The sequence below is a fragment of the Cinclus cinclus genome, chromosome 2 (genome assembly GCF_963662255.1).
Source record: "Cinclus cinclus chromosome 2, bCinCin1.1, whole genome shotgun sequence".
Taxonomy (NCBI): Eukaryota; Metazoa; Chordata; class Aves; order Passeriformes; family Cinclidae; genus Cinclus; species Cinclus cinclus.
This window is the reverse complement of record NC_085047.1, coordinates 116,456,631-116,469,026: the sequence shown is the minus strand read 5'-3', so window position 1 is coordinate 116,469,026 and position 12,396 is coordinate 116,456,631. Positions and strand designations below refer to the sequence as shown.

At 34.8% G+C, this 12,396-nt stretch overlaps 1 protein-coding gene across 3 annotated transcripts in view; it reads right to left on the bottom strand.

The window, feature by feature from the left end:
- Positions 1–4,908: 4,908 nt before the first annotated feature.
- The window catches only part of RCAN1 (regulator of calcineurin 1), a 42,265-nt gene continuing 34,777 nt past the window's right edge, over positions 4,909–12,396 (bottom strand). For all 3 annotated transcript variants that reach the window (XM_062488207.1, XM_062488209.1, XM_062488208.1), the window contains exon 4: positions 4,909–7,050. In XM_062488207.1, coding sequence (XP_062344191.1) covers positions 6,884–7,050 — 167 coding nt within the window. In that variant the 3' untranslated portion in view covers positions 4,909–6,883. The remainder of the gene's footprint in view (positions 7,051–12,396) is intronic.

The following is a 12,396-nucleotide window of genomic DNA, read 5'->3' as shown; positions in this document are numbered from 1 at the left end:
CGTTTCCTCAAGGAATCTTCCAGAAGGGACACATGGCTGCTGCACCCACCAGGAAAGTCTGGGATCCCTTTGGATGTGCTCCTCACTCTGAAGTTTCAGACAACGCTAAAAATTCACATTACATTAAAATCCTAATTAAAAACCACCCAACCAAAGCCCCAAGCAATTTGCTGAGCAACTCTCCCTTCTGCAGGAGCTCAGCCCTGGGAACTCTCTCCTTGCAGGGTGGCAGGATGGAAACTTCCACACGACTTTAATGACAGGGCAGCGATGCTCTGGCAGCTCCCACGGGAGGTCAGGAAGCTCCCAGCCCAGCATTCCTGCACGTCTCAGCTCCTGCTGATTCAGGAGAGAGATTGATCAGCCAGAATTTGTCCTGCACATTAAAAAGCAGGTGCAGCGCATGGTAATCCCTCTGCCAAATTGTGCTGTGTGGGAGAGGCATTCAGCAAGAACTTTCCATGCCTTGGCAGCACACGGAGCCATCCAGGCTCCCATAACCTTCCAGGGAAGGGACTGGCACAGTTTTGGGGAGGGTTGTGCTCCTGAGCAGGAGAAGCTGCTTTTTGTGGCAAGTCCTGCATTTTCCCACTCGACTAACATTAATAAAAGGATCATTACTTGGTTTACAAAGGCTCGATCCAGCACGGGTCAGCTCCTAGAAAAGGTTAAAAAAAAATAATAAAAAAAAAAAATCCATGCTGCTGTTAAAGGCAGTTAAGAGAATCCCAGGACTGAGCTGGAAGGAATTTTCAGGACCATGTCCCACAGGCAGGGACAGCTCCCAGTGTCCCAGGCTGCTCCCAGCCCCAGTGTCCAACCTGGAACTGAACATTCCAGGGATCCAGGGGCAGCCACAGCAAATCTGGGAATTCCATTCCAGCCCCTGCCCACCCTGCTAGGGAACAATTCCTAATTCCCAAAATCCTGTCCAGCCCTGCCCTCCTTCAATTTAAAACTGGGCATTGTCTGCCCATGTAAAAAACCCTCTCCCTCCTTTTCAGAGCCCCCTTCAGGCTCTGGAAGGAGCTCTGAGGTCCCCCAGGAGTCTCCTCTCCTCCAGGCTGAGCCTCTTCCCATCAGGGAATTATTTGGATGAACTGGTCTGTAAATCCCACTCAACCTGGAGATCAGGATCTCTTACACAGAGCCACAAGCGGCACCCAAAATTTATCTTTCCATCTGCCACTTCCAAGAAGCCACTTTCCTCCTGTGTGGCCCCACGGGCTCCTTCGAAGCAGAGATTTACCAAGGGAAGCGCATTAACGGCAGCTTGCAAAGGTGGGATCATAAAATCATGGACTAGTGAGTGGGATGTTAAAAATCTTTTCCACATTTGCTGTGGGGATGGGAGTGGGAGCTGGAGGCCGAGTGTGGAGTTGGTTTTATTCAGGATAAACCCATTGTTGGGTATTTAGCTCCACCTATGGGCAGCTCCCCGTTCCTCTGGAAATCAGATTCAGCGATTTAGTCCCAGAATATTCAAGGTGGGAAGAGCCCTTCAGGAGCACCCAGTCCCACCCCAGAAGCATCAGCGTCACCCCAAGGGCCACATCCAGATTCCTCCTGGACATTTCCAGAGGCAGGGACTCCAAACCTCCCTGGCAGCTCATCCCAATGCAGCGAAACATTACATTTAGTAAATCCTTTAGTCACGGCATTAGGAATGGCACGGTGGAGCAATCCCGGAGTTATGGAATGGCTGAGTTGGAAGGGACCTTAAGGATCATCCAGTGCCACCCCTGCCATGGCAGGGACACCTCCCACTGTCCCAGGCTGCTCCCAGCCCCTGGAACTGAACATTCCAGGGATCCAGGGGCAGCCACAGCTGCTCTGTGCCAGGGCCTCTCCACCTTCACAGGCAAAGATTCTTTCCCAGTTTCTAATCCCAAACTACTCTCAGCTGGACAGCAGGAGGAATTTTTTTTCCCCAGCTCCCTCAGTTGCTCCTCCCGGGATGTGTTTTCCAGCCCCTTCCCCAGATCCAAAGGAACTCCAAACAAAAGGAATTCCTGGCAGGAAAACACAGGCACACTGAACATGACAAACTCTGGAATGTGACAGTCCCCCGTTATCAATGGGAATTTTGTCAGGGAAGATAAATCCAGCCCTGCCAGCTCCATCCTGTCCATTGTCCTTGGAGTCACCCCTGTGCTCCTGCCTCACTGCCTGTAACATTAAAAATTTGGTATTATTTGAAAGCTTAATGTCAAAATGTTCTTTACCAGCATCTTGGGGGATGTCCTTATCATCGTTTTGTCTTTCCAAATCCAATTATGAACTACTAAAAGCATTATCAGGGAATAATTCACTGGAAAATGTTTCTGAAATGTGTTGGGCAAGGCAGGATAAAAGCCAAGAAGGAAGAAATTGTGTTCCCCAAGACAAACCAAAAGCAGATCTTGAGTGGGCAGGTGATGATGGCGAGGGCAAAACCCCTGCTGGAATTGTTGAAAGATGGTTCCAAAACTGTTCAGATGGTTCCAGAGCCTCTGGAGTTCATTCCCTCCCCAGCCCTGGCAAGTCTGGACTAAACAAGAACGACTGATCCAGTTTCAAAGAAAGCAGAGTCGCCTCACTCGGTGCCGCTCTGGAAAACAGAACTGATAAAAAATGAATGTTGGTCCTTTAGAGGTCGTTGCCTTCACCTGGAGAACAAGGGCGGGCTTGAAGAGCACCAGAAATCCCTTTCTGCCATCACAGGCCTTCCATCCCCACCCATGGATAAAACCTGCTTGGTTTTCCTTAATTTCTCTTGCAACAAAAGGACTTGGAGTTATCAGGTAAGGCCATTTAAATATTGGTGTATTTTCATATCCCAGGAGCTTCTAAAATCACGGGATCACGGAATGTTTTGGGATGGGGGGACCTTAAAGCTCATCTCATTCCCAGGTTGAGAATTCCCATCCACTTCCAGGGATGGGAAATCCACAGCCTCTCTGGAAATTATTAATTTTTAATATAAATATTTAATGTATGATGAATGCACAGGGATTATTCTGGAGCAGGAAGATGTTGATACCTTCATTAGGAACTTGAGGCACAGGAAAAAAAAAAATCAGGTTTTCACTGGAATATCCCCCACTGGGTTTTATTCATGGAGCAGATTCTCACATTTGGAGATCATGCAATTCTCTGAAGGCTGGAAAGCTCTTCTGGGAATCAACTGATCAGGGCCTGGCACAACATTCTGCCCCTTTGGAAGCTGAAAATTCCCATTTTGGAGCTGAACTTTTGAGTGGTTCCACGCAGAAAACACCAGGACATTTACAAGAAGACAACAAAATATTTTAATTTCAATCTGCCCCGTGCTATACAAGTGTATAAAATACCAACTAAGCATCCATCGGAACATTACAAAAATAAAAGGACCAGGAAAAGCAAGCAGCACACTGGAGTCATGAGGACAGGAGGTGGCAGATCCAACCAGGAAAACACTGGGAGCATTCCAAGATTTCCACGGCTCCCACCTCAGGCAGGGGTCAGGAATTACAATGACAAAAAAAAAAAAAAAATCAGATTTATCGATGGTTTGATCCGAAAAGCAGCTCTGCTTTTGCGGCAAACGCAGCGGCAGCCACCCGGGTTTCTACTGCCAAACTCGTGCTTTGGTTTCCCGTGGAAAAAGGACAGGAAGGACAGCAATCATTCCCGATGTTTCAATCTGAATGTGGTGGCACACGAAGTCCAGCAGTCATCTGAGAAACATGGAAAAGTCTTGGAAAGGCTTCAAGGCAGTTGTGGCGAACCTACAAAGTTTTTCCTCCACGTAATTCCTTTATATTTTGGGTATTGAACGTAGCACGCGGAGCCAGCTGAGAGTAACCCAAAAGAATCTGAATTTTCCTGCGTGTCCAGCTCCAGCAATCCCTGGAACGAGCTCTTCCCAACAGCTCCCGTGGAGCCAGGGCTGCTCGGACACCAGCACCAGGCTTTGTTCCAGTTTCCAGGGGGTAACAATCCAAGCTAGAGCAGAAAATTCAGTATATTCCTGGTCTCTAGGCCCAGATTTGTGCTCCGGGCAGGAATTCCAGGCCTCCCAGAACTCTCTGTTTCCCTGCACCACAGCCTGGAATGGCTCCATTCTTTTTAGAACAAATATTATTTTAAAAATCAAGGTGTGAACCTGGAATTTCAGTCAGCATTTGCTTCGATCTCTTCTCAGACCAACTGTGGCAAAAGCGAACCAAGAGAGAGCCCAAGTTTGATTCCTAAAAACACCATGAGAGCCTCAAATCTCTCTTTTCCAAGACCCCAAGTGGTATTTTCTATGGATAGCAATTCTTATCTCTTCCAAAAAAATCCCGAACCCTGCTTCAAGGTGAGGATCTCCAGTTTAAAAAACAGTAATAAAATATTTCTGCCACTTTTCTTCTTTGAGATTTGCATTTAGGAGCCTTTAAACACTGCCATTAAAAAAAAAAAAAAATCCTAAAGCTTCTCCCACATATTTCCTGCCTAAATCAGCATTCCTTGGCATTAAGCATTTCATCCCAGCTGAGTTTGGAAGCAAAGCTCAGAAAGTTTGGATTTCTGCATATCCAAAGCCAGTGGAAAAAAAAAAAATCATCCAAGTGTGCAGCAGCTTGGAGTAGGAATGGACAAGGAAAAGGCACTCCAGTTCTCCTCACTGCTTCCTGGGGGGAATTTTCCCATTCCTAGCAAATCTTTACTCACCAAAAAAAATGCAGATTTTCAAGTTTCTCCATCATTTTTTTTCCCACTGGAAAAATCCCCCTGCTCTGAATATGCACCATCAGCATTATTTGAGTCCTTTATTTATTTATTATTTATCCCTCCCCCCCCCCAAGTCAAAGCTCCCAAACAAATCCTACTGAAGATATATTTATATAAATTACCTGAACTTAAATAATTTAAAATCCATGTATTCCAACAACTCTCCTATTGCACTTCCCCACCCTCCCCGCCCCGTTGCTTTGCCAGGTAAAAACCACTCCGCAGGAATTTCAAAGGTTAAAATTTAAAAAGCACAACTTCCAGAGCACCAAAAACAAACAAACAAAAAAACCAAAAAGGTGCTGGAGGAATTGAATCCTGCTGGAAAACGAGTGCCAATAAAACCAAATATAAATATGTCAATGTATGTACACATCCAGGAGGAATTCTGAGATAATAAATACTTGAAACAATTCCCAGATTTCCAGAAACTTGGGAGAAACTCTAGAAAAGAAAGCAAATTACTTGAGAAGACCAAGAAGAAACATGCACAAAACCTAGTGTAAGAAAAAGGGTTTAAATTCCCCAAATTCCCATCATCTTTCCAACCCCGTTATCCCAAGGTTTTCCAAACCCCCACCAGCTGGAGGATTTATGGGAATCACAACAAGGAAAGCCTCCCCCAGCTGCTTTTCCCCAAAAAAAGAAGCCCAGGTAGTTCTGTTGTGTCCCAAAATGTGCCCTTCTCCCATCCTCTGCTCCCAGGGATCTGGGAATTCACTCGGCACGTCGGCAGCCGAGCTGAGCACGGAATTCCTGAACTTGGAGCAAATTGAACTTGGAATTGCCTGATTTGGAGCAAATTTCACTTGGAATTCCTCCACTTGGAGCAAAGTGAACTTGGAATTGCCTGATTTGGAGCAAATTTCACTTGGAATTCCTTCACTTGGAGCAAACTGAACTTGGAATTGCCTGATTTGGAGCAAATTTCACTTGGAATTCCTTCACCTGGATCAAGCTGAGAGTGGAATTCCTTCACTTGGAGCAAATTTCACTTGGAATTCCCCCACTTGGAGCAAACAGCATGGAATTCTTTCAGCTGGAGCAAATTTAACTTGGAATTCCTGAACTTGGAGCAAACTGAGCGTGGAATTTCTTGGAGCAAACTTAACTTGGAATTCCTTCACCTGGATCAAGCTGAGAGTGGAATTCCTTCACTTGGAGCAGATTTCACTTGGAATTCCTTCACTTGGAGAAAACTTAACTTGGAATTCCTTCACGTGGAGCAAATTTAACCTGGAATTTCTTCACTTGGAGCAAATTTAACTTGGAATTGCTTCACTTGGAGAAAACTTAACTTGGAATTCCTTCACCTGGATCAAACTCAGCGTGGAATTGCTTCTCTTGGAGCAAATTTCACTTGGAATTCCTGAACTTGGAGCAGATTTCACTTGGAATTGCTTCACTTGGAGCAGATTTAACTTGGAATTGCTTCACCTGGAAAAAACTTAACTTGGAATTCCTTCATCTGGATCAAACTCAGCATGGAATTGCTTCACTTGGAGCAGATTTCACTTGGAATTGCTTCACCTGGATCAAGCTGAGAGTGGAATTGCTTCACTTGGAGCAGATTTCACTCGGAATTCCTGAACTTGGAGCAGATTTCACTTGGAATTGCTTCACTTGGAGCAGATTTCGCTTGGAATTCCTGAACTTGGAGCAGATTTAACTTGGAATTGCTTCACCTGGAGAAAACTTAACTTGGAATTCCTTCATCTGGATCAAACTCAGCATGGAATTGCTTCACTTGGAGCAGATTTCACTTGGAATTGCTTCACTTGGAGCAAATTTAACCTGGAATTTCTTCACTTGGAGCAAATTTAACTTGTAATTGCTTCACTTGGAGCAGATTTCACTTGGAATTGCTTCACTTGGAGCAAACTGAGCGTGGAATTCCTGAACTTGGAGCAGATTTCACATGGAATTGCTTCACTTGGAGCAGATTTCACTTGGAATTGCTTCACTTGGAGCAGATTTCACTTGGAATTCCTTCACTTGGAGCAGATTTCACTTGGAATTGCTTCACTTGGAGCAGATTTCACTTGGAATTGCTTCACCCCGATCAAAGGGAGCGCGGAACTCTGCTGGTGCTGCTGCCAGAGCAGGATTTCCCTGGGAAGGCTGGGCAGGAGCAGCCGAGCCGAGCTCAGCTCAGGTGGGCCGGGCTGAAATCCGGCCGGCGGGTCTGGACGATTTTGGGTTTGGGTCTCCTGCCCTGCTCCTGCTCCTGCTCCTGCTCCTGGTCGCTGTCACAAACGTGCACCACCACGCTGGGGGTGGTGGCGGTGGCCGCGTGCAGCTCGTATTTGTCACCTGCACAGGGGGAAAAAAAAAAAAAAACCGTCGGGAAGTTCCTTTGGGAAAAGGGAAGTGCGGGATTCGGGAACCAGAGGTGCTGGGGTGGGTTTGATTGAGAGGGGAGAAAAGTGGAAAGAGGGAAAAGTTTCGATGGGAAATTGGGATGGGTAAGGTAATTGTGTATGGAATTGTGTCGAAAGAGAGTAAAATAATGGTATATTGAAGTGGGATGATGAAATAATAACGGATAAAATCATAATAGATAAAATTAGAATAGATAAAATAATAAGAGATAAAAATTGTGTCGAAAGAGAGCAAAATAATGATATATTGAAGTGGGATGATGAAATAATAACAGATAAAATAATAATAGATAAAATTAGAATAGATAAAATAATAAGAGATAAAAATTGTGTCTAAACATGGCAAAATAAAAGTGGGATGTTGAAATAATAACAGATAAAATTAGAATAGATAAAATTAGAATAGATAAAATAAGAGATAAAAATTGTGTCGAAACATGGCAAAATAATAAGATATTAAAGTGGGATGTTGAAATAATAACAGATAAAATTATAATAAATAAAATAATGAGATAAAATTATAATCAATACAATTATAATAGATAAAATAATAATAGATAAAATTATAATAGATAAAATAATAAGAGATTAAAATTGTGTCGAAAGAGAGTAAAATAATGATATATTGAAGTGGGATGATGAAATAATAACAGATAAAATCATAATAGATAAAATTAGAATAGATAAAATAATAAGAGATAAAAATTGTGTCTAAACATGGCAAAATAAAAGTGGGATGTTGAAATAATAACAGATAAAATTAGAATAGATAAAATTAGAATAGATAAAATAAGAGATAAAAATTGTGTCGAAACATGGCAAAATAATAAGATATTAAAGTGGGATGTTGAAATAATAACAGATAAAATTATAATAAATAAAATAATGAGATAAAATTATAATCGATACAATTATAATAGATAAAATAATAATAGATAAAATTATAATAGATAAAATAATAAGAGATAAAAATTGTGTCGAAAGAGAGTAAAATAATGATATATTGAAGTGGGATGATGAAATAATAACAGATAAAATCATAATAGATAAAATTAGAATAGATAAAATAGTAAGAGATTAAAATTGTGTCGAAACATGGCAAAATAATAAGATATTAAAGTGGGATGTTGAAATAATAACAGATAAAATTATAATAAATAAAATAATGAGATAAAATTATAATCGATACAATTATAGTAGATAAAATAATAATAGATAAAACTAGAATAGATAAAATAGTAAGAGATTAAAATTGTGTCGAAAGAGAGTAAAATAATGATTATATTGAAGTGGGATGATGAAATAATAACAGATGGAAGTGTAATAGGTAAAATAATAAGAGGTAAAAATTGTGTCAAAATATGGCAAAATAATAAGATGTTAAAGTGGGGTGTTGAAATAGTAATAGATAAAATCATAATAGATAAAATAATGAGATAAAATTATAATCGGTACAATTATAATAGATAAAATAATAAGAGATACTATTATAATAGATAAAATAATAAGAGATAAAAATTGTGTTGAAATATGGTAAAACAATAAGATATTAAAGCGGGGTGTTGAAATAATAGATAAAATCATAATAGATAAAATAATGAGATAAAATTATAATCGATAAAATCACAATAGATAAAATCATAATAGATAAAATTATAATAGATAAAGTAATAGACAAAAAATGTGTCTAAATATGGTAAAATAATAAGATATTAAAGTGGGGTGTTGAAATAATAGATAAAATCATAATAGATAAAATTATGAGATAAAATTAAAATTATGAGATAAAATTATAATCTATACAATTATAATAGATAAAATAATACTCAATAAAATTTTCATAGATAAAATAATAAGAGACTAAAATTGTGTCAAAAGAGAGCAAAATAATGAGATATTGAAGTGGGATGATGAAATAATAACAGATAAAATAATAATAGAAAAAAACTAGAATAGATAAAATAATGAGAGATAAAAATTGTGTCGAAACATGGCAAAATAATAAGATTTTAAAGTGGGGTGTTGAAATATTAACAGATAAAATTATAATAGATAAAATTGTAATAGATAAAATAATGAGATAAAATTATAATCGGTAAAATTATAATAGATAAAATAATACTCAATAAAATTATAATAGATAAAATAATAACTGATAAAATTATAATAGATAAAATAACACTCGATAAAATTATAATAGGTAAAATAATAAGATATAAAAATTGCATCTACATACAGCAAAATAATAAGATATTAAAGTGGGATGTTGAAATAATAGATAAAATAATAATAGAGAAAAATTGTGTCGAAATAGAGTAAAATAATATATTAAAGTGGGATATTGGAATAATAATAACAGATAAAATTATAATAGATGAAATTATAATAGGTAAAATAATAAGAGATAAAAATTGTGTCAAAATAAAGTAATGATATATAAAAATGGGATGTTGAAATATTAATATATAAAATTGTAACAGATAAAAAATAATAATAGATTAAAATTGTGCTGAAATGTTGTAAAATAATATATAAAAATGGGATATTGAAAGAACAGATAAAATAGACTGAATAGTAATAAATAAAAATTGTGTCAAATATATTAATAATATATTAAAGTGGGATTTTGAAATAATAATACCTAAAATTATAAAAGATAAAATAATAATAGATAAAAAATTGTGTCTAAATACAATAAAATAATATTAAAATGGGATGTGAAAATAGTAACATATAAAATTATAATAGATAGAAATAATAGTTAAAATTACAATAGATAAAAATAATTGTATGTAAAAATTGTATCTAAAATATCAAAATAATAATATACAAAAATGGGATGTTAAGATAATAAAATATGAAATTATAATAAAAATAATAGGTAAAAATGATATCTAAACTACAATATATTAAAATAATAATATATAAATTATATATTAAAACAATATAAAAATCATAATATATAAGTAATTTATTAAAATTATATAAGAAATCATAACATATAAAGATTCTAATATATTAAAATGATATAAAATATAATATATAAACCAAATAAAATTATATAATCTTTATTACAGGCAAGTATTATAGCATGGAAAAATATTATAAACTACACAGAAGGTTGTAATAGATAAAATTATATATAAAAATTATAAGAAATAAAAAATATATAGAGGGTATTAAAAATTATATCCAGAAAACGGTATTCAAAAATTAGCATCTACAAATTTGTTTTATATATTGTATATGTTATAATTTCTTATATTTATATTGAGAATTATCAACGATGACAAACAAAACTGTAATTCTATAAAAATACCTAATAGTAAAGTTTAAATAAATAATGACGTTTGATATATATAAAAAATTATATTTAAAGTTATAATCCAAGAAGGTGTTTTAGATATTTCACGTTATAATTTGTTATATTAATATTACAAATTTCAGCACGAAGTTTACACGCCAACGTTACACTGAAAAAAAAAAAAAAAACCCCACAGGTATTAAAACTAAATGTAAAAATGTTATTTAAAAATAATATGAAAAAGTTATAAATGATGTGTTTTATAATTTCTTGTGTATTAAAAGTTATAAAATGTTGAGATCAAAAGAAAGGAGCGGCAGGGATTTATCCTCTGAAATTCCAAGGAATTTTAGCTGGATACTGAGATTCCCCCCTCTGAGGGAAAGAGAAATAAAAATGAATTGAAAGAAAATATGAATAGAATTAAAAATGAATAGAGAGAAAATGTGGATGTAAAGGTAAAGGGAAGGAAAAGAGAAACAGAAAGAGAGAAAATATAAATAGAAAATATAAAGAAAAGTATCAGGAGAAATAAGAAGGAAGAGAAATAAAAATAGAAAGTATTAATAGAAGGAAAATAGAAGGAAAAATAAAGAAAAATAAAAATTAACAGAAAAAATAGAAATAAATAGAAATAGAAATAATAAACAGAAGAAAAAATAGACAGAAATAATAAAAATAAACATAAATTTTAAAAACAGAACTAAAAATATAAATATAAAAATAGAAAGAAATCGTAATTAGATATGAATAGAACAGAAAATAGATTAGAATAGAAAATAGGAGTAGAAACAAATATAGAAAAAAAATGAAAATAAACAGAAATATAAACAGAAAAAAGAGAAATAGAGAGAAAAATAAACAGAAACAAAAATAAAGAGAAATAAAAACAAGCAGAAATAAAAATATAAACAGAAAGAAAATATTAATAGAAGGAAGACAGAAATAGAGATAAATAAGAATAAAAAATAAATAGAAAATATAAACAAATAAATGGAAACAGAAATAAAAATAAACTGAAATAATAAAAAAAACTTTAAAAGCAGAACTAAAAATATAAATAAAGAAAACATAATTAGATATAAAAATAAATAAAAAAAGGAGTAGAAACAAAAATAGAAATGAAATGAAAATAAACAGAAATATAAACAGAAATTAATAGATATAGAGAAAATTAAGTAGAAATAAAAATAAACAGAAACAAAAATATTAATAGAAGACAGAAATAGAGATAAATAATAAAAAATAGAAAATAAAAAGAGAAATAAAATAAAATAGAAAGAAATAGAAAAAGAAGTAGAAAAAGAAAGAAATAGAAAGAGAAATAGACAGAAACAGAAATCAATAAGAATAAAAAATAATTAGAAAATAGAAATAGAAATACAGTTTAAATAGAAATAAAATAGAAAGAGAAATAAATAGAAATAAATAGAAATACAAATAAATAGAAATAAAAATAAAATAGAAATAGAAAATAGAAATAGAAGTAAGTAGAAATAGAAATGAATAGAAATAGAAATAAATAGAAACAGAAATAGAAATAGACAGAAATAGAAAGCAATAAGAATAAAAAATAAATAGAAAACATAAATAGGAATACAATGTAAATAGAAATAAACAGAAACAGAAATCAACAGAAATAGAAATAGACAGAAATGGAAATCAATAGAAATAGAAAGAAATAGAAATAGACAGAAATAGAAAGCAATAAGAATAAAAATAAACAGAAAACATAAATAGAAATAAAATGGAAATAGAAATAAAATAGAAATCAACAGAAATGGAAATCAATGGAAATAGAAATCAACAGAAACAGAAATGAATAGAAACAGAAATCAACAGAAACAGAAATCAATAGAAACAGAAATGAACAGAAACAGAAATGAACAGAAACAGAAATCAATAGAAACAGAAATCCATAGAAACGGAAATCAATAGAAATAGAAATCAATAGAAATAGAAATCAATAGAAAC